This window comes from Lissotriton helveticus, chromosome 6 (genome assembly GCF_964261635.1).
Source record: "Lissotriton helveticus chromosome 6, aLisHel1.1, whole genome shotgun sequence".
Classification (NCBI taxonomy): domain Eukaryota; kingdom Metazoa; phylum Chordata; class Amphibia; order Caudata; family Salamandridae; genus Lissotriton; species Lissotriton helveticus.
The window spans coordinates 1,822,102,325-1,822,130,176 of record NC_136067.1 but is presented as its reverse complement, the minus strand read 5'-3'; the positions used below and the strand labels follow the sequence as shown (position 1 = coordinate 1,822,130,176).

The window sequence follows — 27,852 nt, the reverse complement described above, 5'->3', positions numbered from 1 at the left end:
AGTCGGCGATGTCCTCGCTGAATTGTGTGCGTGGTCCCGGGGGTCTGTAGATGAGGGTGCCTCTGAGGGTGGTCTTGGGGTTGACGTGGATCTGGAAGTGCAGGTGTTCGGCGGGTGCGAGGGTGTCGTCGGTGTTGGTCGTGATGCGGATGGTGTTCCTGTGGATGATGGCGATGCCTCCTCCTGTCTGGTTGACGCGGTCCCTCCGGATGATCTTGTAGCCGTCCGCGATGGCGATGTCGGGCGCTGAGGAGGCGTTCATCCAGGTTTCCGTGAGGAAGGCGACGTCTGGGGCTGTGGTGTCGAGCAGGTTCCAGAGCTCGACGGCGTGTCTGTGGACGGAGCGGGTGTTGAGCAGGATGCACTTCAGGTGGGTGCTGCTGGAATTCGGCTTGGTGGGTGCTGGTGTGGCGTGGGTCCGGTTGCAGGTGAACTTGCAGGAGTGGCAGCTGAAGGGTCCGTGGGTGCGTCTCGGTGTGGCTCGGTAGCAGCCCGGGGTTCGGCCGGTGTTGAGTGCGTTGAGTTCGGTGGCGTTGTAGGTCCGTCGGGTCGGCTTCCGGCGGTGGGGGCCAGGGGTCCTGGCACTGGGCGCGGGCCAGGCGCGGACGGGCGCAGACGGGCTTACCTTTGGCGCACCTTCGGCGCTCAATCGGTGCTCCCGCTGCGCGCGTCCGCTGCGCGGTCGCTCTGGGGGCGTCATAAGAAGGGAGCAGGGAGGGCGGGTCAGCTGGGAGGCGGGAAGTGGTTGCCCAATCGTCTGGCGAGGGGGCGGGGCCGCAGGCAGGAAGCGGCGGGACCGGCAGAGCGGGCGGCCCAGCGGCGGCTGGGGCGCTGCTGTCGGCGTCGGTGATGAGGAACTCGGTCAGCAGGTCAGCAGGGGCTCTGTGGCCTATTGTATGCCTTTCCGCCTATACCACTTCTGCCCAGAGTGCTGAAGAAGATTCAGCGCGACCAGGCCCATGTCATCCTTGTGGCTTCGGATTGGGCACAAAGGTACTGGTATCCCGAGCTACTCAGCATGGCGATCGATCCCCCGATCCGTCTGCCTCTTCTGGATGATCTTGTCGAGCAGCAGGGGACGGTCCTCCATCCGAACCTGTCCAGTCTCCACCTCCATTGGTGGAGATTGAGTGGCGACAGTTGACGGCTTTCGATCTTCCCCCCCGAAGTATGTGATGTCATTCTGGCAGCTAGGCGTCCCTCCACTAAAACGGTATATGCCAGCTTGTGGAACAAGTTTGTGGCATGGTGCACAGCGAAGGCTGTGGATCCTATTTCTGCCCATCTTTCCGAAGTCCTTCTGTTTCTTCTCTCTTTGGCCCAGCAGGGCTCTGCTCTGGGCACTATCAAAGGTTATCTTTCGGCCATCTCTGCCTTCCTAAGGCTTCCAGATCAGCCTTCTCTTTTTAAGTCCCCAGTTGTTAACTGTTTCCTGAAAGGCATTACGCACACATTTCCTCCCATGCTGTTCATCATGCCTCAATGGGACTTAAACCTTGTCTAAACATATCAGATTTGCCCTCCCTTCGAGCCCCTTCATAAATGTCCTTTGCGTCTTCTCACTCTCAAGAATGCTTTCTAGGTAGCTATCACCTCTGCCAGAAGAGTGAGTGAGCTCCAGGCTCTTTCCTCTAAACCTCCTTTCCTTTCTGTTCATCCTGACAAGGTGGTTTTAAGGATCCGTCCTTCTTTCCTGCCAAAGGTTGTCACGCCCTTCCACATCGGGCAGACCAACACTTTGCCCACCTTCTTTCCACCTCTGTATCCTTCAAAAGAGGAAGAGAGGCTTCACCGTCTGGACTCAAAACGTGCGCTCTCGTTCTATCTGAAGCGCACACAGCAGTTCAGGGTGGATGACCAGCTCTTTGTTGGCTACGTGGGCACCAAAAAAGGTCGAGCCGTGCACAAACTGACCATATCTCGGTGGGTCATTTTGTGCATCAAAGCACGTTACTAGTTGGCTAAGAAGGAGCCTCCTGTGGGACTGCATGCCCATTCTAACAGGACGACAGCAGCTACTACTGTCTTGAGATGCGGCGTTCCCTTGCAGGACATTTGTCAGGCGGCTACGCGGGCCCCGCTGCACACGTTTACCAAGCATTACTGCCTTGACAGGCAAGTCCTGAGAGATGGCCGTTCTGTTCTCCCTGACTTTCTGGTGAAATCTTGTTCGCAGACCCACCACCGGGGTTGGTATTGCTGGGGTATCTTTTCTAAGGTAATGAGTCTTATCACTAACGTGTCTCTTTCAGATGCACAAGTTACTACTTGTGTAACGATATATCTGTAAGAGACATTAGTTAGTGATAGATTAATTACCATATCCCCATTCTGCGAACTGGTTACTAGGGTTAAGGTCATCCCTTTCTGATAGATACATCTGCCTTGTGGATTCCTCACCTTGTGAATATCCCCCTTACGTCAGCAACGTTCGGAATTTTTCTTCGTAGCACGCCGGCGTGGGTGACGTCATAAGAGCACGGCATCGCGCGTGACTCCGTCTGACGTCACTGACTCCTTATTAGACCCACGTCGGCGTGATGACTTCAGTTCCCTTTTTTCCGCGTCGTCGACGCTAACGGTTTCTGGGATCTTCTGCGACACATAGTATCTTCTTTCTATTTCGTGTTACTATTTCTCTTTTGAGTGTTTCTTCTTCGTCGAGGATGTCGTCGAGGAAGACGGGGTTCAAGCAGTATGGGTCATGCGCTCGCATGATGTCGATCACCGATCCATATGGTGATTGTTTGTGGTGTCTTGGATCGGACCATGATGTTAAGAACTGTCGATCCAGCTTCAAAATGAACCCTAAGGCCTTACGTGAACGTGAGGCTAAACTTCTTCTAGCAAAAGTAAAAGGAAGAGAAACTGGTAGATCATCGAGATCGACGTCCAGACGCTCGAAGTCGAGACAGAAGTCGCGATCGAGGTCGAGATCGGCTTCGAGATCGAGGTCCAGAGCGAGGTCGAGGTCCAGAGATAGATCGAAATCCGGATCCAAGTCGGCTTCGGGTCATGCTTCTGGCTCTTCGAAGAAGAAGCACAAGAAGAGAAAAAATAGCTTGAGACATCACTCTGGTAAAGACTCTTCAGATTCGAAGAAAAAGTCTCGAAGACATCATAAAGACTTCGTGTCTCCTTCTCCTTTACAGTCTCTTCGAGGTTCCCCGACTCCGGAACAAGAACCTGATCCGGAATCACATCATTCTTCGGATCATGAAGGGGAAGAAGAAGTTCCTTGGACTCCGAGTCCGGTAGAAGTCCCTGTTAATATAGGTCAGGATGAACCGATGCCGGAGCAACCTCCTTCGAAACAACCAGTTGGTTCGTATCCTCCTTTTCCTGGTCCGGGACAAGACCCCTCGCATTTTCTTAATGCGATGTTTGGAGTCTATACTAGAGCAATGTACCCCACTGGTGCACCGGCTGGTCCCTTGGGTCCATTGTCTTACAACTTGGGCATTCCTCAAGCTTACGCCCCGGCTCCCTTTATGCCGTTTATGCCGGGCCTTATACTCCTTGGCTCGGTACGGCTCCGCCGAGGTCGTCGAATCCGCATATGGCTTCGCTGGCTCTGGATCGACCTCGTGAATCTAATCGAGGTACCACGCCGGTTCATGAATCTCATCCTCCAGCTGCCCCGGCTCCTCGCTCGACGCCGGATCCGACTCCGTCGGAGTCGTTACCGGATCCGTCGACATCGATTCGTATGGAATGGTCGAGGCGCAGAGCTCTGCGCCTCTTGGAGGAAAAGGAGTATGAAGATCCTGAAGTGGAGGAAGGTGAACTTCTGGATCAAGGGGATTGTTTTGACGACCTTCATAGTGCCAGTGGCCTGTAACTTTCTCCTGAGTGGGGTTTACCATCAGTTTCTGATGCTCCATCAAAAGACGTGACGCCTTACCATATTGTGATTAGAAAGGCTGCGGATCTACTTAATCTGACCTTGCCTACTGTTGAATACAAACCTAACATTCTCACAGAGGTTTTACATTCACCCTCTTCCATAATAGAGCCTACACTTCCATTCACTGAGGCTTTAACTGAACCAATAATGGAGGGTTGGAAGAGACCATTGACTGCACCTGCTGTTTCCAGGTCTGTAGCAAGACGTTACAGAGTGGCACCTGGTGACCCCGAGTTTCTTTCTTCACATCCTTCTCCTGAGAGCTTGGTGGTTCAGGCCGCTTGTTCCAACAGATCAGCAGGTTCATTTCCTCAAGTACCAGCAGACAAGGACTCAAAAAAATTGGACGAGTCTGCTAAAAAGATGTTCTCCTCAAGTAGCATGGCTCTAAAATCTACTAATGCTACTTGCCTGCTAGGGAGATATGTACATGCTTTAATGGACTCTGTGAAGCAATTGTCATCTAAGCTTCCTGAGGATGATAGAAAAAACTTTAATGAAGTAATCTCTGACACTCAAGCTGCAGCCCGCTTAGTTATTCAGAGTGGCATGGACACGGCGGACTCTGTTGCCAGGATTATGGGTTCTACTGTTGCCACCAGAAGGGCTGCATGGCTAAAATCTTCTGATTTTTCAGCAGACGTTCAATCCACTTTAATGGACTTGCCTTTTGATGGGACAGGCCTCTTTGGAAAGAAAGCGGATGTGGCTTTGGAGAGATTCAAAGATAGCCGGGCTACAGCAAGATCTTTGGGTCTTCAGGCTAGAGGTTCTGCCACTAGGAAGTTTAGGGGATTTGGCAGATCCACTTTTCGTTCCTATAAGCAAGGCCAGCAGCAACAACAGCAGCAAAACCCTTTGTATAAATCATACAGAGGTAAACAAAGGGGACGTGCTCGTGGACGCCAAACCTCCTCCTCCTCAACTTCCTCCTCTAATACCCATCCCCCACCTAAAACCGCAAAGCAGCCCTAGATCCGCCATTCTGATCATGCGGGTCCGGTAGTGGGTCGGCTTACTCATTTTCTACGGGATTGGGAATCGGTTACATCAGATCTTTGGGTTCTCAATCTCGTAGAAAATGGGTATGCTCTTCCTTTCCAGGAGTTCCCTCCCAATTACCCTCCTTGCCAAGGTTATTGTTCGGAGGACCACTTGCTTCTCCTACAGGAAGAAGTCCTGGCACTGTTTCGAAAAGGTGCAATAGAGGTGGTTCCAGAGCAGGAAAGGGGTCAGGGGTGCTACTCCCGGTATTTCCTGATCCCCAAGAAGGATGGCAGGTAACGGCCAATCCTGGACCTCAGGATTTTGAACCTCTATCTCAAGCAGAAGAAATTCAAAATGCTCACACTTGCTCAGGTTCTTCAAGCGCTGTTGGAAGAAGACTGGAGGGTGTCGATCGACTTGCAGGATGCGTATTTTCACATCCCCATTCTGAAGTCGCACAGAAAGTATCTCCGTTTTACGGTGGGATCGCAGCACTACCAGTTTGCGGTTCTTCCTTTTGGACTTACTACTGCGCCTCGAGTTTTCACCAAGGTGATGGTAGTGGTGGCTGCGCATCTCAGAAGGTCAGGGATTCCTGTATTCCCCTATCTAGACGACTGGCTGATCAAAGCAGAGTCGCCAGAGATGGTGCTACATCATCTGCAAGAAACAACTCAGTTGTTGCACAGGTTGGGTTTTTCGATAAACGTACCCAAGTCTCACCTGATGCCCTCCCAGCGCAACCTGTTCATAGGTGCGGTACTGGACACTACTGTATGTCGTACATTCCCTCCTCCTCAAAAGATTCGCGACATACAGGAGATGATTCCTTTATTTTACAATGGAGCGGTTGTTCCAGTCCTGAAGGTCCTTCGGTTGCTCGGTCTGATGGCTTCTTGCATTCTGTTGGTCAACCATGCACGCTGGCACATGAGGGCACTCCAGTGGTGCCTCGGCAGGCAGTGGTATCAGCACAACGGAGATCTCGGGGAGTCAGTGAGTATCTCCAGAGAAACTGCAGCGGATCTGTCATGGTGGAGCGTGGAAGGCAATCTGTCTCAAGGAAAGCCTTTCCAGCTACCTCCATCGGTTGCCACAGTGATAACGGATGCATCCACTCTCGGGTGGGGTGCTCATCTGGGGGATCTGGAGATCAAAGGTCTTTGGTCTCCGGAGGAGAGGTTGTTTCATATCAACCTTCTAGAGTTGCGGACGATTCGTCTGGCGCTCAAGGCCTTCCTCCCTTCCCTTCGCGGTCAGTCGGTTCAGGTCCTGACGGACAACACGACAGCGATGTGGTACATCAACAAGCGGGGAGGAGTAGGGTCGCAGTGTCTCTGCAGGGAGGCTCTGCGTCTCTGGTCCTGGGTTCAGGTTCATCAGATTTGTCTGATGGCAAATCATCGGGCCGGAGTTCAGAACCTTCGTGCAGACGTTCTCAGTCGGTAGTTCTCTGCCGACCACGAGTGGAGGCTCCACCCGGAGGTTGTTCATGACATCTTCCAGATGTGGGGGACTCCTCGGGTGGACCTGTTCGCCACTCGCGAGAATGCTCACTGCCTGTCATTCTGCAGTCTCCAGTATCCGATGCAAGGAGCTCTGGGGGATGTGTTTCAGGTGAGTTGGGGAAATCAACTCCTTTACGCGTTTCCCCCCATACCCTTGATTCCTCGGGTTCTGAGGAAGATTCGCCAAGACCGGGCCCAAGTCATATTGGTCGCCCCGGATTGGGCAAGAAGGGCGTGGTCCACGGACCTTCTCCACCTCTCCTCTCACCCGCCGCTCCGTCTCCCTTTCAGGGCAGACCTCCTCTCTTAGATGGAGGGGCAAGTTCTACACCCCCACCTCCAGACATTACACATTCATGCCTGGAGATTGAACGGGGCAACTTGAATTCCTTTTCTCTCCCTCACGATGTGGTGGATGTCATTCTTTTTGCCAGGCGTGACTCCACTAAGTCCATCTATTCGTATAGGTGGTCTAAATTTGTCTCTTGGTGTAGGGAGAGGGATGTTGACCCTTTGAAGGCTCATTTGTCTGATATTTTGCAGTTTGCTCTTTCTCTGGCGCAGCATGCTGTTTGCTGTTGCCACGGTCAAGGGGTATCTTTCAGCCTTATCGGCATTTCTCTGTTTGCCGGATCAGCCCTCTCTTTTTAAGTCTCCAGTGGTTTTAAGATTTTTGAAGGGTCTCACTAATAAGTTCCCTCCTTCTCCGTTTGTTGTTCCTCATTGGGATTTGAATCTTGTGTTATCCTATTTGATGGGTTCTCCCTTCGAACCCTTGCACAAGTGTCCAATGAGGCTTCTAGCTTTTAAAACGGTCTTTTTGGTTGCAATTACCTCGGCAAGGAGGGTAAGTGAGCTTCAGGCTCTTAGTTCCAAGCCCCCATTCTTGACCATTCATGCTGAAAGAATGGTTCTCAGGACCAGGGCTGCTTTTCTTCCTAAGGTGGTAACTCCCTTCCACCTAGGTCAATCCATTACCCTTCCTACCTTCTATCCTCCCCCACATCCTTCCAAGGAGGAGGAGAGGCTTCATCGCTTGGACCCTAAGAGAGCAGTTAGTTTCTATCTCGATAGGACTAAAGACTAACGTATTGATGATCAGCTCTTCGTGGGTTTTGCTGGCTGCAAGAAGGGCAGAGCGGTGCACAAGCGCACACTTTCCTGGTGGATAATCCTGTGCATCAAGATTTGCTACTCCCTGGCGGGTAAGGACCCTCCTGAGGGTATTAGAGCACATTTGACTAGAGCAAAGTCTGCAACATCTGCTTTGTCTAGAGGTGTTCCTGTTGAGGACATTTGCAAAGCCGCGACTTGGGCCTCCCTCCACACTTTCGCGAAGCATTACTGCTTGGATACCGAGGTGAGGAGGGACGGCCACTTCGCGCGCTCTGTCCTCCAAGATTTCCTGGTATAGCAGAGTGGACGCCCTCCTCCGGGAGTGGGGACTGCTGTGGGACTCTATTCACAAGGTGAGGAATCCACAAGGCAGATGTATCTATCAGAAGAACAAGTTACTTACCTTCGGTAACGCTTTTTCTGGTAGATACAGTATCTGCCTGTGGATTCCTCACTGACCCACCCGCCTCCCCGTTGTCCGCTCTGCTATACCTGGGTTTATGTTTTTGTATTTCTGGTTTTTGATACCTTTGCTACGCATTTTGTGTGCAGTTTTGATTTGTATGTACTGTGTACACTGTATATATGTATATTTACTGTCGTTGGTCCGTCCGGGTGCCTCGAAGGCACGGAAAAAAGGGCGGAACTGACGTCATCACGCCGACGTGGGTCTAATAAGGAGTCTGTGACGTCAGACGGAGTCGCGCGCGATGCCGTGCTCCTATGACGTCGCCCACGCCGGCAGGCTACGAAGAAAAATTCCGAACGTTGCTGACGCAAGGGGGATATGCACAAGTTGAGGAATCCACAGGCAGATACTGTATCTACCAGAAAAAGCATTACCGAAGGTAAGTAACTTGTTCTTCAGGGCCCTAGTTTCAATGCACCAGTGGTCAGTATCTTGCATGGCTCTGCGTTCATGGCGCGGAACGTCGTTTACAGAACTGACGCCAGCGTGCATGGGTGGTGCCTAAGTAGTCTCCGTGACGCCATGTCGGCGCATACGTCGCCAGCGACAGACGTGGAGCCGCAGGACGCCACCTACTGACGCGCAGGGGTACTGCTAAGCAAAACTTTCCGGATCCAGTCTGACACCTGGGGATATTCTAAAGTAAGGAATCTATCACTAACTAATGTCTCTTACAGATATATCATTACACAAGTAGTAACTTGTGCGTTAGCAGGATCCCAGTGTGCTACAGTCAAAACACACTGTCACAAGGCAAGAAGTGGGGGCAACCGTTTCAGAAAGATCCTACTTTCCTACAGTGTCCTTAATGTCCTGTGGGTGCCTTTATTAGTTATATGTGTTTGCTGCAGCTGAGCATGCTGTATATGCTCCTTCCATTGTGTTTGAGCATGGACCCTATGGACAAGTGTCCTTGGTCCCTTCCCATTCCCCGATCGTAGGGTGCATCCCTTTTTGGGGCTGCCTCTTTACTGATTATTTACCGTGTGTCTCATAGCCTTGTAGCTTTCTACTTCCTGTGGGTTTCCCGTAGTCCTTCATAGAGATCAGTCCTTCAGTGCGGATCACCTATCATCTTTCAGATAGTCTGGTCCCTTTTTAGGTCAAGCCTAGCGATGCAGCGCATGCGCTGCTCGCTTGCGAGATCTATTGTCATTGGTTTTCTATTGGGCTTCTTTGGAAGTGGGGTTGGTGCACGCCTTGTCTCCCTTAGGCCCTGCCCATTCGTCTGTTATTCGTCTTGCGCGCTGCATCTCTAGCATCCCTGACAAGACTCTAACACTCTAGCAGTTAGGCAACATCCGGCAATCTACCTAGGGGCTCATTTTCCCCTTCTCTCCCACTCCCTTCGTGTACGAGTGCTTGGTAATGACTAAACAGACGACAAGCATAAAGGCCGCAGGGATCTTATCACTAAAGAGGAGACACGTACGAGAGATGCTGACACTCTGCCAGTACATAAAGCTTCCGTCTTTTCTGTCCGTCTTTTCTCATGCTCTCTCTCCACTGGTCACTGCACAGCAGACCCACGCTTCTCATTTACAGACCACCCTTGATCTGATGTTGTAGCTAGTAGGTCGTCCCAACTCTAACTCCAGGTCTTTCCTCTGAAGTAGCACCGTTATGCCCTTGAACCTGAAGGTAGGCCGCACCTCCTTCACTCAAACCCTCCCTTTGGCTCCACCCCTACTTGCAGTGCTCCCTCGTTCGCAGCAAATCCCCGTTCTTCCCGGCCCACCTCTTTTTAAAGCGGCACGTGAAACAAGCGTTCAGGCGAGTACGAGTTATAGGCCACGCCCTTTTACAACCTACCTCAGAGCGCGCCTCTTTCAAGCCCACCCATTACCATCTAAGGCAACGCCTCGTTTTCCTGCGAATTCAGCTACTTCATTCAATTTTTGATATTTGATATTTATGTATACTTATAAAGCGCTAACGTTCTCTCCCAAGGGAGCATCATGGCGCTGAGCAAGCTGCGGGAGATAACTGAAAAGTGGAATGAAATGAGAGATAATAACTGGATGGCAACTAAATGGCAGCCAATACAGAGGTGTCTGATTGTTGGTAGACCCATGTCTTAAGGAGTTTTCTAAAACTGTTCTCATTTTCGATGAATCTAAGATTGACTGGCAGGTTGTTCCAGGCCTTGGCTGCCAGAACGGTGAAAGATTTCCCACCTTTGGTCTTGTATTTGAATCGGGGGATCATGACAAGATTCGTCCCAGAAGATCTCAAGCAACGCGAGGGATTGTAACGCTTAAAGCGATTTGCAAAGTAATGGGGCCCTGAGTTTTGCATGGATTTGAAAGCTGTAAGGAGCAGTTTAAAAAGAATTCTTTTATGCAACGGTAACCAGTGCAGAGATTTTAATGCTGCTGAGGCTGATGACCTTCTAGGGAGTTGTAAAACCAGTCTGGCCGCTGCATGTTGTATGCTCTGCAGCTTTCTGAGGGTAGATTTTTTCACTCCGGCCATTAATCCATTGCAGTAATCAAGTCGGGAGAGAATTAAAGCTACCGCGACTGACTTTCTAACTGCAATGGGGAGGAAATCAAAGAATTTTTTAAGGGATTTAATTAGGCCAAAACAGCGACCGGCAGTGATCCTAACGTGGTCATCGAAGGAAAGGGATGAATCGAATTGCACGCCTAGGTTCCGGGCTGAAGATACTGCACTGGGAGGGGCCTCTGATCCTAAGGGCCACCAGTCTTTCGGACAAAAAGACAGATTTTTACCCAGTGGAATGATTTCTGTCTTGGCACTATTGCATTTTAGATGGTTAGTATTTAGCCATTTGAATACATCCGAGAGACAGTTTTTGAACCGAAGGTCTGCATCCGTCCACTGTTTATCAATAGTGACGACCAATTGAGTGTCGTCAGCATATGACGTGACAAGAATCCCATGAGACTCTATCACAGCGAGGAGGGGTGCCATGTATATGTTGAAGAAAAGAGGGCTTAATATAGAACCCTGGGGCACTCCAGATGTGATGGATTTTTCGCAGGATAGATAGGGACCAAGGGACACAGTCTGGGACCTATTAGATAGGAAAGATGAAATCCAAGCCAAGGCTGTGTCTGTCACGCCAATCTCTCGCATTCTGTTAATCAGGATGGCATGCGAGATGGTGTTGAACGCTGCTGTCAGGTCTAGCAGGATGAGGACAGCTAGCCTACCCTCATCCTGCAGGAACTTGATGGAATCAGCGAGTTCGACCAAGGCTGTTTCAGTGGAGTGACCGGAGCGGAAACCCGATTGTTGAGGGTGCAGGATGTTATGGGCCTCTACAAATGTTTTGAGCTCCTCATGTACTAACTGCTCCGTGATTTTACTAAGGACAGGAAGTAAAGAGATGGGGCGCATGTTGGTGAGGTCCGTTGGCGATTTGTTCTGCTTCTTCAACAGGGGTTTTACAGTGGCCTTCTTCCAATCGTCTGGTACTAGACCGGATTTGAAGGATTCATTAATTATGGCATTTATGTAGGGGTTGACTGCCTCAATCAGGTGATGTAAAATGGTAGGAGGACAGGAATCAGTGGGTGCTCCTGATTTACAGGCTCGAATTGCCTTGCTAGTTTGTTGCAGGGAGACAGGTTTAAAGCTGGAGAGAGGGGGTTAGTTATATGTTACCTCTAAAAGGTCAGTCGGAGAAGGAGGAAAATTTTTCTGGATGTTGACAATTTTATCAACAAAAAAGTCTGCAATTTGATTGCATAAACTCTCAGAAGGAGGTATTTCAGTCATGAGGGCTTTCGGATGAGTGAAAGACTTAACTATTATAAAAATAGTTTTTTGATTTTGATGGGCTTCAGTTATGACTTTAGTGAAATATTCCTTTTTTGCTGTTTTAATGTCGGCAAGGTATGATTTCCTCTGTTGTACATAACGTGTTCTAGAGGCCTTGTCATATGTTTGTCTCCATTGTCTTTCTAATCTCCGACAGAGAAGGTGGCTCTCGGATAAAATCTGAGTGAACCAAGGAGCATTGGGTTTTTTCTTCTTAGGGCCTTTTACCTGATGGTTTTTAGATACGGAATTGGCCGAAACAATTTGGTTCATCCAGGTATGAAAATTGCGAGAGTCCATTTCAACATCTCCAGTTACTTTAGGGGATAGAGGTAACGGTTTTGACTCCTGCTTTATGCGTTCAGTCACCTTCCAGTTGATTGTGAAGGAGGCCGAGGGACGCCTAATGCTGGGTAGGATAGGAGAGGGTATAACAATATCAAACGGGATAAAACAATGATCAGTCCAAATTTGCGGTAAAGGAAAAGACGTGGAGAGGGTTGAAAGATTGGAACAGGTGCCGTCCAGGGTGTGTCCAGCACTATGCTCTACGTTATCTGACGCGCTCCCTTGCAATGTCAGGCCTGTCAATGCCCCCCATAGCCACGCCCGGAGCCCGCCCTCTCGCTTGTGCTACCTTGAACCTGGCGATCGTGTGCACAGTGAAAGGAGGTGGTGTTGGAATCCTGACGGGACATCGGAAGCCCAGCATGTCCCAGAAGTAAGGCAGCAACCCGCAGCACCACAATTCCCTCACGGGTTAGTAGCATGGTGGTGTTGCAGAGGGGGCATGGACAGGCCTGACATTGCAAGGGAGCGCGTCAGGTAACGTAGAGCAGGGGCTGAGGGGGTAACTCTAAGTTCTTCCTTTTGGGTACCAAGATTTGTTTACCAACCATTGTTTGTCCTTTATTTGGCTGATATGCTGTCAGTGCAGCGATACCTACCACTAAATATCCAAGACTGCTTCTAGAGAGTGAGTAGCACCTGACACGTGTCCTGGGTGCCGAGAGATCGTTGTATTGTGCCCTCGGTGTGAATCGAGTCATGTGCTTCAGAATTTCGAATGATCCCTTTATACAGATCGAGCTTCCTGTATACCTAGAGTTTATTTATACATAAGTATGAATTAAGCTATATCAGTACCTGGCTTAGGTCGAGTGCAACCTGAAGTGAAACAGCGCCTGCTGTCTGACCTCTCACTCCGGTGATCATATCGATGCCTGACATGCGTCCTCTGAAGGTGGTTCGAGCTGGTAAAGTGAGGGATATCTCGAAAGGAGGGAGAGCAGGGATGTAGTTCACAGGGGAGAGATATTTTACCCATATGTACTTTCAAGAGTTATCCAAAGAGAGGTTTTAAAATGTTTATTTTAGACCAGAGTTGGCCTAATCCAACTGCCAAGTCTTCCAAATGGTATTTGCAACTTTAGTGCAAGATTGTTCCAGAGGCCACTTGCATGTTGTGCATTTCTAGCCAGAGGAGTTAGTGGCCTCTTAACGCTTGCGTAGAGCCTTCATTGTTGACATGGTATACCTTGAGTTGTTTAGGTTGACAGCCATGTTGGAAATACACGTGTGTTTCTCATAAAGAGGTGGTCAGCGAAGAGTTGAACATTGGTGATCGAATTGATGGATGTTAGTTACTGATTGGTGAGCTGAATGGGTCCTCCTTACGGAGTGATCTGAATCAGACCACCAGTAAATAGTGATGTATATGAGATAATCCCAGCAGCTATACTGCACAATTTGCAGTCAAGAGAGGGTTTATAATTTACTCCGTGGCAGAGCCCTCTATCTTGGGGTGCAGTAAAGGCGAATTGACCTTTTGAGTTCATAGAGGTCTTATTAAAAAGAGGGGTCGCGTGATGGCAGCTCTTACGCCCAAGGGTGTAACAGTGGGTGCAGTTAGGGACTTCTGCAACTTTTTGTAAGGTATACAAATAAAGCCGGAGTAGGAAACTATTGCTGTCGACGTGCCATTGGTTCGTGTGTTGAAAGGCATAACAATACATTGGTGTCATGGTGTGGTGCACGATCAGTGATAAAACAGTTGGCACATTTGTGATACAGTATTATGAACATGTAATATGTATGTCAGTCACCTGATGGTGCTCGTTAAAGTATTAGCACACTGTTTCCCTTTAAATGCATGGTGTCCTTGCAGTGGTATAAACTCAGATTGCTATTTGTGTCATTCCATAGTGTGTATGTATATGATAACAGCCCACTCAGTGGATCACATCCCATGCACACACAGTGGATGATCCTCAGAACATTGACTGTGTTTAGGATTTATAATTTAACCCAGCCATCGTATGATTCTGTTTTTGCATGTTTGTGTGTCTGCATACAATAATATTTACAGTGTACGTATGCCCCTGTGATTGCCTTGCGTGCATTGCAAATTGTATGTACATTAACGTTGTCATACAATTTCACACCTTTTTAGGTCTCGCCTAGCGTTGCATCGCATGCGCTGACCGCTCTGCAAGATCTATTGTCGCCGGGTTGCTTATGCAAGTGGGGTTGGTGACCGCCCTGTCTCCCTTAGGCCCCGCCCACCCGAACTGGACTCGTCGTCTTTTGCTCGTCATGCGTGCTGCGTTTCTTCACTTCTTCCTTCTCACAAGGTGGTGGGCGTGCCTGTGTGTGGTCGTATATTTTTTGGATTGCTTTCAAATTTTAGAGCAAAGGGAAAAACATGTCTCAAGGTATAAAAAAAAAAAAAAATTAAAAATGAAGCAGTCAGACTCATGTTTTCTAATTAACTTATTGTTTCTTTTTCTAGCTATGGAGATTTACTGGTACATGCCTTTTTGTAAGCGTATGTTTTCCATCCGTCTGTAGGGAGGAATTTGTTTCAATAAACTTGTAACTTTCTGTTCTTTGATTTCTTACCTCTCATTCAATGTAATCCTGGTTTGATAACCATGTAGATGTTCACTCAATTTGCGATAGCTTGGTAGTTGTCACTACTGTTTAAAAAAAAAAAATGTAAACCGAGTGTAGTTGGTGTATTGCTTTGTTTACATACAACAGTCTCTATTGCTGTTGTCAGGGAACAGGCTTTAAATCTTGATTATACTTGTGAGCAGTGTAGGCCTAACGTTGCCCGCTCTTCTGTAGCTGTGTGGTAATGTATCTACGCTTGTTTGTGGTGCGTTGATACCGCCATATAACAGACGCTCCGTAACCATTTAATGCCATTTTTGTTTACTGATGAGAATATGTGCAAAACTTACAATGACGTCGCCTAAAGTCTGTCCTCACTACACACTAAATCTAGGGGTGGCCAGCATACGGAAACATTATATAATTTTACTTGGATTTAGGCTGCGTTATTTCTTTCTTTCTTTCTTTATCAAGTTTTATATAGCGCGAACATGATCCCGAGAGATATCAGAGCGCTTTACAATTGTGGGGAAAGGAAGGTAACAGTTGAAGTACATGTGCCAAATAGGAATACAAACAGAATCACATATCAAAATAGAACTCACAGGACAAGAACAGTTACAAGTACACAGGGTCAGAAGAATAAGCGCAAAGGCTGAACACTGAAAGAAGGCAATTCTGTTGGTCAGGTGACTGTTTTAAGATCTTTATTTCTGGCTTTCAGGTAACAAGAACGTCAATTTACAGTTTAACATGCGATACATAATTATCTGGACTGCATGCAATATAATGTGTTGTGATTTTTTGCTAGCGAAGTCATGCTCGCCATGTTGTGCTAAAGGGTCTCTTGACATGTAGCTCGTCAAGGCTCTCTCGTGTTTTTAACTGTCAGACTTTTCGCAGTTCGAAAGCGGCCTTGTGAGAACATCTCCTGGGGAACGAGTGCAACCCGTCTGACTGGTGGTAACTATCTCCAGCTGCTCATTTCCCTCAGATATTTGTGCCACATGAAAGTAGCTCAAAATGCGCCTTTTCTGTTTACGCCAATGGTGATCTGACGACGAAAGAGCAGTCTGTGATTGATAGACTCCATCTTGGGATTGTTTTTACAGGTAGCTCAGATTAATACAATGTATATGCTGTCAGTAAAGGTGTTGCTTCAGATGAATTAATCACGCCTGTGCAAGTACTTTAAGGAGGCCTGGGCACTCTGTAGCCATAGATGCATTGTGCGTGGCTGCAGATGTCAATAGTGGAGGTGGCTTGTCCAGAGGGAAACTGTGGGGATGAAGTATCTGTTTGCTACAGCGTAATATGTGCTCATTAGCCTGGCATATTTCTTTGTGACCCGAGCTGGGTTGCTGCAGGTTGGAGTCTGCATTTTTTCCTTAATAGTTCCTGTATTTTCAATTAATTAGGCTGAGTGTTTGAATTGCTTCATTCCTGTTACAGCAATGCAATAGGTCTCGCATTTGCAACAGTTTGAGCTCTTGGCATTGTAAATGACAGTGCCTTTTATTTATGTCTTGGTTTTTAAAACACAAATAAAAGGCATTATCATTTACAATGCCAATAACTTAAACTCTCGCAAATGTGAGACCTATTGCATTGCAAATGCTTGTTTTCCTTTGGACCAGATTCTCCTATTTAGGGATCTTTGGTGAGGTCAGTTTGCAGCACCACCTCCAAGGATGGTATTGCTTGGGTATCTGATTCTAAGATAAGAAATCTGTGGCTAGATGTCTCTATCAGATGGAGAAGTTACTTACTTTTGATAGTACCTAAGCTGGTAGAGACAGGTTCTAACTGCAGATTCCTTAATGACCCACCCATCCTCTCCACTCAGCAAAATGGGGGTCTCCTAGTTCCCCTCTTTGCTTTCTACTACAGTTCTTTCAATCTGTATTTGTTGATATAAGATTTTTCCCTTTTTGGCAAACTGTTTCCTGAAACTGTTTCTCTAAGTGGATCCGCGTTGGTGCGTGTGTAAATGGTCACAAAAGAAACTGACATCAGCGCATTGGGAAGGGCTTATATAGACTCAGTTGATGTCAGATTCATGGAACAACGTCACTGTAGAGTTGCACAACACCCTCTACTGACACGCAGAGGTACTGCTGAATAAATTTCCGGATCCAGTCTGGCACTTGAGGAGGATTCTGAGATCAGGAATATGTAACTAGAACCTTTCTCTACCCCATAAGGCATTACTGAAGGTAAGTAACTTGTCCTTTGGGCAGGCTTGGAGGTTTATAAAAGCAGACAAAGACACATGGTATATGTTTTAAAAATGCTTTATTTAAAAGTATTTTCACAATGCTTTAGACAATTTGTTTAAAAGTATTATTCACAATGTTTCAAACAATTCTTTATTTAAAGAGCTTATTTACCATGCATTTGTAAAATGGTTGTTAATGCAGATGGTTATACATATCCCTGAATTGGTGCAGTGCTTAATTAATGATAAGGTGAGCACATGATCACAATGCTTGATTACTCATCATAAGTGCAGATGGATTATGGTTGCTGAAGTCAGTGGTGGAATGTGGTGTTACCTTCCCAGTGAAGGGGCGAATGTTGGCCCATTATTTGTTCAGGCCACACAGCTAATGGCCTGTTTCCTTACAATAGGCCTATTTTAAAAGGTTCCCATCTAGTTGATGCACTGCATTGTTATGATTGATGTGTCATTCCTCGTCTCTGACTCTAAGGGGGATGGAAAGAAATTAGAAGGGGAACTGATATCTGGGTGGATGCGATAAAGCTCCAGTGACATGACTGAGGCACCATTTCCAGCATCGAGACGGAGCCAGCACCCCCGGAGGCGTAGGAGAGCTCTGAAAAGTTTCTGGATCCGGTTTGGCTCCTGAGAATATTTAACAGGTAAGGAATCTTCAGGTAGATAGAGTAGGCATCTGAAAGATTGTTATTGAAAGTAAGTAATTTTTTCAATTGGATTGAAATGAACATAGTAAATAATAAATGACTTCCAAATTCACAAGAATGAAAGATTTATGTTTATTAGAAATATCTTTGAGGTGTCCTGATACCTTATTGCTGTTATTATACTGTTTTAGGTAAACATTTGTAGTATGCTAAATTGCTTTTCCTCTCTTCATAGACCTGCAGTAGTATTAAGAAAATAAGAGAGCGCTCCTCCATCAGCCCTGTGGTAGAAACTGAAGGAAATGCCCTTGAAGAGGTACAATTAAAAGCCTATTTCCTATCAAAATGCATTGTGATGAACCAGATGAGATGGCAACTTGAATAATCACAAGAGGGGGTCCTTGTGCGTCATTGAGATGTTGTTTGAACAGTATCGAAATTTGTGTGGGTTTCTGTACAAACGAGACTTTTTCTCTCCACAAGGTGATGTCGCAGTGGCAGTAACCCATATATTTAGGCCTATGAGTAGTATATTTATATGCCAATGTTATTGTGTTTTATATGGAAGTCTGATTGTCACTGTTGTCTCATGCAGGTTTTTTAAGGACACGCTTGTATGCTCTGCACTTTAGCGGCATGCCTTCATTAATTTTTTTGCCAAAGTCTAAGCTTGAGCTGGCATTGCAGATCATTTTCTGTATCAATCACCCGAGCTCATGTTGTGCCAGTGGCGGCTCCTTCGCTAAGGCGGAGGAGCGTCGCCTACTGCTTTTAAGCAGTGTGACGAAAGAAAAAATAAAATGATAATAACTTTTTATTTTCATATTATGGTTTCCAGCCGCTTTGCGGGTGGGCGGGGCTGCTCTGCCCTCTGGGGAAGAGTGGTTTGCCCACTTCAAGTGCACATGAATGCTTCCATGTTCTCCATGCCAGCTGCTTTACAGCCTGCATGGAAATCATGCCCAGGCCCCCATTCCCTGGTGGAGCCGCGTTGTGATTGGTCGGGGTAGCCTGGGTGTGCTTCCTAGTTGCTGCTCAGCCTGAGTCTGACTGAGGAGACGTAGCAGAGATACAAGATGCGGTGATAAGGTTAGTGTTTTTTTTTTTTTACATTCCCCTTCCTCCTCCCCTCCACCCCATGACCTCGCCACCCCGATCCGTGCCGTTCGCCACTGACCAGAGCATGTGTACATCTACGGTTCCTCTTATCCCAGTTGGATAATCGGTCACGCCATCATGTATGCTACCTGATTAATCTTTTCCATCGATTTTGTTTTTCTGGACTATTTTCCTTTATGGATGTTGTGAGGACATCTGCTGTCGCTGCTTCTATTCCACCTTTTTTCATTCCAAAACCAGTTTTATACCTCTTACATTGGTTCATTTCTGAAAGTATGCTGAAGTTTCAAACTTGCTTTCAATTATGCCTCAGTTTTTCACAGCAAGCAAATAAGCCTTGCACCAGATTCTTGTGAACACCAGGCTAATGCACTAATATAAGCAGTTGAAAAATGTTGCCTTTGCCACAAAGTCCTAATGTCAGAAGGCAATAGGTACACTTCCTTAAGTATCTTCACTTACAGAAGCGGCCACTGGCCACAGCACTTATATGAAGGTTAAAAGGGTGCTGTAAATTGCGTGTGAGCAAAAGAGACACGGTTGATTGACGGAATGCAGAACAAATCAAAACATTCACCCCCAGTCCAGAGATCTGGATTACATCCTTCATTCTTGTGCTCACCATGCCAACCCAGTTTAGTCCTGGCCATATGCAAATCAGTCTTGACCCTGTGCCTCATGGGAACAGTCCAGCCCAAACTGCCAAGCATGTGAGTATTTTTCAATGTCACTTTAGTCTAGTTCAGTTTTGAGCTTTTTTTGGTTGTTCAATTGAGAGAGGCCAAATGGCCATTCTAGACTAAGAATAATTTGTGTGTCATCTATAAATGTGTAAAATGGCAGAGAAATAATATGATCAAATTGAGATAAAAGTTATTAGTGAAATCGAAGATGATTAAGGCACTTCCCAAGAATAAAGTCTAGCTTGAAATTGAAAAGGAAGAAAGGAGACTGCTTGGTCTGTCAAAAATCTGAAGATTACTGAATAAGATGACATGGACGTCAGTCTAAAAAGACTGTGATCAACATGAGCAAGTTCTGTTGGATGCTTCTAATCTTGGATTCCTCACCTTTCGAATATCCAGAGGCACCAGATTGGATCTACCAATAGAAACTCTATTCTCTTTAAGGCTCTTATTCTGACCCAGTACATGAGGCAAAGATGGCCACCGACAACACTAATGATGATGAATGTATATTTTAAACACCCCCTTCCAGATACACTAATGTTGCACTGTATTTAGACCTGCAGAATGCCAGTGGCCTAGATACATCTCCTGTAACAGATCTTCATCCACCTCATGGACCACCAATAGAGGAAAGTGCTTCATGTACAGTGATAGCTTGGAGGGCAGCTAAGACACTAGAACTGCATTTGCCCACTGTGGGAGGTTGGCTTAATATATGGGTCAAACTTATTTAAGTGGAGAACCTTGCACTAATCCAGACTACCCTTACGTTGATTTTAGTGGTCGTAGACAACCATAGAAGTTGTCTAAGTGGTAGCTATGGAGAGTAGCCTTAAGGATTAGTCCCAAGGAGTGTAAAGCAGCTTGTTTCACCAGATCTAATCATATACTGTAGGTTAAACGAAAAAGAATCGCACAGTGTTGTTATACAAATATGTCTATTTATTATACACACTCAATAACACATTGGTATATCTCCTATCTAGAAATATAAACACAAATGCACACAATACTACAAATGTAAACAGGTAATTAAGCACAAATACTCAGTGGTCTTCAGGGGGAGAGCAAACCATATACTAAAGAAGTGAAAGGCGAACTGTGACCGAAGTTTGGACATGGACCAAACAACTCAGAAGAGCTGGGAACACCAGGAATCCCACAAAGGCTATGTGCAGAGTGGAAACACAGCTGCGTGCTCAATACAAGTCAATGAGAAAGTCGCAGTTGAAGCTTTTAAGAAGGATCTTTTCTAGTGGACCCTGAAGAAACCTGTGGAAGACAGAAGGTTGTAGAGCTACCCTACCCGTGGATACCGCAGGAACCAGGATACCTACACCAGGGAAGCCGGATGCATAGGTGTGAAGTGATGTCGGAAACTGCCATAGACCACAATGGAGGACTTCAGGAAAGATGCCATTGGCTAAGAAGGTGGAAGAGTCTGGTGGAATCCAAGAGTAGATTCTTGACGAGAAGAACCTGCAAGCAGAGGGATCAGAGTCTCTACCATGCAGAGGTGACCAGGAGGTACGGAGGAGCAATGACAACAGATGACGGAAGATGCAGGAGTGATGACGGTGACCTTGTCGTTGCAGCTGTGAGGACCAGGCAACGCTGTGGAAGACCAGGAGCCGTTCACAAGCAGTCCCATGTTGGAAGTCAAGAACCAGGGGGTCGGTGTCCAGCTGGAGCACCAACAAGCCTTTACAGCAGCAACAGATGTGGTAAATGAAAAGGGTACAATGTTGGGACCAGCAAACGTCCAATGGATTCACCAATTGCAGGAGAGTCAGAGCAGGCCTGACAAAGCAGGGAGCCCACTGAAGCACAGAAGACCCTCAAGAGGACCAACAGGCCGAAGGCACAGGAGTCGCAAGAGGACCTCGAGCAGCTCACCAATGATGCAGGCCCACTGTGCAGAGGATGCGGTGAGGACGAAGATCTTGTCCTTTGTCCACTATACGCCTGCCGATGGAACAAATGTTGTAAATATTGTACAGAACGGTCTATTGACCCCTTATTTGCTTCTCTGGCAGATATTCTCCTGTTTATCCTCTCTTTGGCCCAGCAGGGCTCTGCTTTGGGCACCTTGAAGGGTTACCTTACAGCCCTCTCTGCTTTTCTTTGGTTGCCAGATCAGCCTTCACTTTTTAAGTCGCCTCTGGTGCAGAGATTTTAGAAGGGGTTAAACTACTTGTTTCCCCCTTTTTTTATGCCACAATGAGACCTTAATTTGGTCCTTACTTTCTTGATGTGAACACCGTTTGAACAGCTGCGCAACTGTCCTCTATAGTTGCTCGCTATCAAAACATCTTTTTTGGTGCCAATTCCCTCTGGCACCAGAGGTTGTAGCCTAGCTGCTATCATTTTGGCTAGCATTTTAGTATCTAAGTTTATGAGGGAGAGCAGTCTATAAGAATCACATTGATTAGCTGATTTTTCAGGTTTCAGGAGTGTAACTATCAAAGCTTCCCTGAGGGTCGGGGAAGTGTTCCAGTTTTGTAGGCTTCTGCAAAAACTTTTAGTAATTGTGGGGCAAACTCATCGATATAAGCTTTATAAAACTCGCTGGGGAGGCCGTCCAGCCCAGACACTTTACAGGTAGGTAGGGACCTGATAGCTTCTTTCACATCAGCCTCATCAAACGGTTGAACCAGATATTTACGGTACCCATTGGACAGCCATCCCAGCGCTATATCGTCTAAGTAGGCATTGTTATCAGCCTCAGATGCCTCATGTCTAGGCCCATATAATTTTGAATAAAACCAATTAATACTGTACTAATTTCAGATGTGGAATATTTAACAATGTTGTCATGATCTAGTAATTCAGTAATGCGCTCCTGTCCCCCTAGGGGCTGACAGCCTATGTGCCAGCGATCGACTAGGCCTTCCGCCTTCCCCATGATGCAGTATCTCCTGAGCTGTAGTCTGGTTATGCAGAGAGACCAACTCCCTAATCTGGGCCAATACAGCAGATGTTTTGCATCGCTTATATTCACGTTCTAATAAGCACATTTTATCTGCTAGAGTTCTTATTCTGTGCCTGAGATCTCTCAACACACCAGCCTGCGCACCCATACACACTTCGCTAATTGTAACTTTAAATGCCTCCCAGATAGTGCCTGCACTATCCACCTCTGACATGCCCCTAGTTTCGTTCCAACGCCCCCATCCTCTACTCTCCACCTGCATGCATCAATCCGTATTGGGTTTCCTGTTCTAGGCCATACTGCGTAGGTCGATTGTTGCTTCCTGAAGGGCAGTGCTCATTGAAGTAATGCCGTGCTAGCACTTACGTGAACAAGGAATCTGGACGTTGGTAAAACCCGGACTCGGAGTGCTTTGTAATTGAACAGCGAATGTGGTACTGCGACACTTGATGGATTGAATGTTAGTTTAAAATGCATAAACTCTTGGCACTTAATATTTTATCGTTCGTTTTCAATGCCTATGCTCCTATCTTAATCTTTGAATGCTTTACATATTACAAACGTAAGAAACGTTTTGAATCTGATCATACATGAAAAAGAAAAGTTACTGTTGTGTCGATTTATGTGTTTATAGTACACACCACTTACAATGTGGTGCTGCTGACTCTGTGAGGTCAGAATAGTCCAAGGGCTCTGCAAATAATTGCTACTGTTGTGATGATGCACAGTTGTTGTTTCGAGTGAAATCGTTAGCAATTAAATGTTGTCAACGTATACCATGATAACATAATGCATATGCAGACCTCCTCCGTTACTGTGTGTAATGACGTAGAACCTCAAGTATTCAGTTGCTCCCGACCGCGCCCCAAATGGTTGCTAGGCGACAGATGTGCTGCGAGCGTGTAGCAGCGCTGACGGCACTCTTTTGTAAACGAAAACTAAGCATTGCTTTAATATTCAGCGGAGAACACAAATCACATGGCGATGTGAAAAACGTTGAAACAAACAAAAGGAAGTGGTCGGGCCAATGCTTTGTCAATTGAGGCAGCACTAACGAAGCTCCTGAGGCAGTTATCTGGCCCAAGTTTGACCCCTCTCTAAACTGTTATAAAAGCCAAAACTTCAAATTACATATCATATGGCCAGGAGATTAATTATGCTGGGGAAAGATTCCCATATGGTAAGCAAAAAAATAACAAGAATTTTCAAGCGAGTATGGTGTCTACCGAAATCTTCATCCCCAGCTCGGTTAAGACTTGAGTTCGGGCTTCTTGACTATCAAGGAGAGGGGGCCAGCACTTTCACCAAGCTGTGTAACAAACGTCATACCTCAAGTGAAGGAAGCCTGGAGGCTATGCTGTGGCAAGAAATATCATCCAGCCAAGTGGGACAAAAACATCATCATTGTCTAAACCACTCATTGCAAATGCTCGACGCAACCAAAATCTGGGGAACTAACCCACCCCAACAGACCATTAAAACGTAAAAAAGTCCGGTCCTGGTCTTTTCACTCCGACAGGGCACAACTAGCAAAATGCAAACATGCCTAGATGGTTTTATCGCGGTGCCACACCTATCTGATAAAGACTACTAGCTGCTGATTCCTTAACGTAGAATTATCCCCAGGCGTTAGACTGGATCCAGATTTTTTTTGCCATAGCATTCCTGCGCACCTGGGGGCGGCACCACGCAACTCCACCTTGATGCTGTCCACGGACGTGACGTCAGCGAGGTCACATAAGTCCCACCCCGGCGCGCTGCCGACAGTTTCCTTCTTTTCCGCGTGCAACGGGGATCTGGAGTGTGTTCCCTTGCCCTGTTTTCAGGCCTCCTTTAACGCCTTTGCATGGGAACAGTGTGCAATGCCTTTGGGTTTCAAGACGTGTGCTTCTTGTACGCGTCAATTGTCGGTGACGGACCCTCACCCTATTTGTATGTGATGTTTGGGCGAGCACCATGATTCCACGGACTGCAACGCTTGTCAGCATCTCAAGCCGAAGTCTGGCGGGAGCGCCGGATGAAATTGCTTTCGGCCCGCTTGTCCAGATGGGCCTCGTCACCGCGTCTGTCCCCTGCCTCGGATAAGTGCCCGAAGCCGCCGATTCCGGCTGCGGCATCGCCCTTCACCGATGCCCCACGGGCGTCGCTCGCCCACCGGTAAGTCTTGCAGCTTGTCACCGAGGCCTTGTCCTTGTTCTGCAGAGGGTGTCGGTTCCTCTCGGGACGTGCGCCCTCATCCGTCTTCACCATATCCGCTGTTTCCTGGCATTGGGGCGACAAGGGCCCAAATGAAGGCCTTCGCTACGGCTCTGCAGGTTTCTTTGGGCCCCCCTCCTCTTCCTGAGACGTCTGCGGATCCCTCGCCATGCGTAAGGCCTATCCGCGGACACGCCGGCCGATTCGCCCCCGACGCATTCGCCTTCAGGTTTTGGAAGTGTGGTCTCGACGAGGTGCGGCCCTACGGGGTTTCCCTCTTCGACCCACAGCGTCCCTGCCTCACTGCAAAATCCCGCGGGGTTCCCTGTGGTATTGCAGGAGGTCACCGGGACTCACGGCTCGTCCCCCTCGGTCCCCTGGGCAGGTGGCTGTCTTAGCAGAGGCCAATCCGATGCCTTTCCGGTGCCGACAGCTTTCCTCCCCAGCCCTGGTGGTGCAGTGGGGGCAGGCTGGGAGCCAGGGACCCTCCCCGAGTCCTTCTCGGTTCTCTGCGCAGGCGACTGCCTCCTTGGAGGTCGAGCCGGCACCTTTTCGGCGCTGTTCATTGGCCGCTTCGGCTCCAATCCCGCCCCTTTCTCCTATGAGGCACGTGGTGGTTGAGGTCGAGTTGGCACCCCTGGTGGACACTTCGGCGCCGATTGAGGACACACCGGTCCCATGGTGGATTCCCCAGCGCCGTCCCGGCGTCGTATCATCGACTCTTCTCCGGACGTCTCTTCCTCTCCGGAGGATTCTCATCTCCTTGTCTCCTCGTCACCGGATACTGGACGCCACATTGTTGCCTTTTCCCCGGCGACATCCGGAGCGGGTTCTATGCCATCTCTGCTTCCACAGCTTCCAGACCCGCTCTTCCGCACCTATCAGTTGGTTGCCACGCAGGCTTCTCCGGAGATCCCTCAGACCCCTCACTTGTCCATGGGTCCTCCATCCTACAGGGGCTGGCCGTTTCCTCCTCCAGCAGGGCATGGGGATGGGCGTCTTAGTTGCAGCCTTCGCCCACGGAAGAGTTGCTCTCTCCCCTACGGAGGCGAGTGTGGCCTTTGTCCGGGCCATCTCCACGGCCACCAGCATTTTGCAAATGGGCAACCTAGTAGCTCCACTCCCAACGGACCACTTGTTGTAGGTTTTCCACCAGGGCTCTGGTGGAGGGGTGCCACTTCTTTCATCTGAAGCTTCGCTCCACAACTCTCTTCTGGGGGCGTCCTGCTACGGGGGATCCGGTGCCTCAGCCGCTCACCACAGCCACCGTCCTGCCCCGCACGATCCAGTCTGCCGTTTTTCCCCAACCTTTTGCCCAGGGCCCTGTCCTGCAGACTGCTTTCCCTTCCTTGCCTTCAGTGTTGCTCCCTCCATCACGGAAGGCCCGTTGGTTGTACTCCTGGGGGCGTAACATTTTCGCTTCCACTAGTGCTGCTCTTCGTGCGCTCAACACACAGGGCTACATCTGACCTATGGGATTCCACAGAGTCCCTTCTCTCTCGCACCTCCCACGAACGTGTCCGCGCTGATCTGCGACACCATTTGCTGGATGGTCGGGAGTTCACTGCATTTATCCTCCGTTCGGTCTTGGATGTCTCTGATTCTCTCGCCCGCGCTGTGGCGAGTTCTGTGGCCCTCCGCCGCCATGCTTGGTTGCGAGATAGCGTCCTTACCGAGAATATTCGGGAGCGTCTTGTTGACCTGCCCTTTCATGGGATTATTTTATTTAACACCCACGTGGACTCCGCTATTCAGCGACTCCTTGCGGGGCTCCGTCCTCCTCCGTAAGCTTCGGCTTGTCGGTCCCCAGGTGTCTTATGGGAGGCTTTTATCCCACCTTTCTCTTTGGGCCTAGTGTTTCGGTTGGCCTCTCTGTGTGCTGTGTGTGGCTGGGAATGCCTTCAGGGTCCTTAAGCTGGCCCCTCTGTATTTTTGGCTGCTGGTACAGGCCTTCGGCTTTTGTGGTGTGTGTGGCTCTTAGTGAAGCCGTATAGGTCCTCAGGTTGGACCATCTGTGTATTTTTTTTGGGCTGATTCGTAAGCTGTCTGTGATGATACCCCATATGTTCTTGACCTCTGCTGCTGGTTTCCCTAAGAGTTGTTCCCCTTTTTATTTTGGGACGTGTCATACCCTAGGTGGGGTACTTGTTGGCTATTGTATAGCTCTGTCCTATGCTGGGCGGGTGTGGAAACCTTCTCGGGTTCCTCGCGTTTCCTGGCGTCACTGTATACCGCTTGGTGCAGTCTTTTTTCTGCTGCCTTAGCACAGCTTGCGCTGCTCCAGGACCTGTCCTGCTCAGTATCCAATGGTGTTTCTATACTTCTTCAACAGGGCTTGCCTGTCGTACGCTTTGCCCTTTGTTTCTGCAGTATATCTGCTTCTGTGTGTTTTGCCTTCCCTCTTCAGCCTCTGGATCGCCAGACCGCCTTTTGTCATGCCGTGTTCGGCGTTGTGTCTTGGTGTTTCCACCTTATTATCTTACGTTTCGGCCTGGTCCCCTACCTTGTATTCCAGGGGGCTAGGATATTCCTGGTGTTTTCCTGTGTTCTGGATGACGGCTTTAGGTCTGTGCTACACATTTCTCGCTTCTCCTCTTTTTCTTTTGGCCGCTCCCACTTTTCTTCGTGGGCCGGGTTGTGCCACTGGGACGGTCCTTCTTTGGGGCTTGTTCTCTGGTTCCCTTGCCTCTGTCTTAGTCTTGCGCTCGGCTTGTTCTGGGCACACTACTTCATAGTATGTACCAACTGCCTGCTGCGCACGCATGGTCGTTATGGTCCACCTCCGTGGTCCTCGGCGTGTACCAGTGTGCTCCTGTCTCTTGCTCTGCTGGAGCTTTGCGCAACTGTGTCTTCCTTCTCACGTATGCGCTTCTTGGCTGTGGGGCCGTTCCTGCCTTGTCTGATGCCTCGGGGCTGATGCCCGTTCAGCTCTTTCCTTCGCTGTGTGTGTTCTCCTGAGGACCTGCAGTTTGGTCTTCTGCACTCGCCTCCCTCCGGGTGGCTTTGTCTTCTGCGAGTGTTCTCTTTCACTTCTTGCTTCGTTCTGTTTATTTGTTCCGCCCCTTCCTTTCTGGTACTTGGACGGTAGGTTCATGTGTACTTCTGCATCCCTACACACTGGTTATTCCAGTGTGGGGCCTACTCATTATCTTTTCTTTTTTTTTTCATCTGACTCCCCTGCAGTCCTCTGGGTTGGGGTCTCTTGGCTGTGCCACAGTCTTGGAGTATTTATCGTTACTCATCTGTTCCAGATTTGTTGCCCTTCACTGTTATAGAGTATGGTTGCAGACGTTCTGTAGTCTGTTATGACATTTTTCACCTGCTTTCTGCCTCCAGGGTGGATATGTTCTTCGCTTTGC

General features: G+C 48.2%; 1 protein-coding gene across 2 annotated transcripts in view; it reads left to right on the top strand.

Moving 5' to 3' along the window:
* UBR2 (ubiquitin protein ligase E3 component n-recognin 2) overlaps window positions 1-27,852 on the top strand; it is a 1,610,484-nt gene that overhangs the window by 881,195 nt on the left and 701,437 nt on the right. For both annotated transcript variants that reach the window (XM_078649714.1, XM_078649715.1), the window contains exon 28: window positions 17,793-17,873. In XM_078649714.1, coding sequence (XP_078505840.1) covers window positions 17,793-17,873 — 81 coding nt within the window. The remainder of the gene's footprint in view (window positions 1-17,792; window positions 17,874-27,852) is intronic.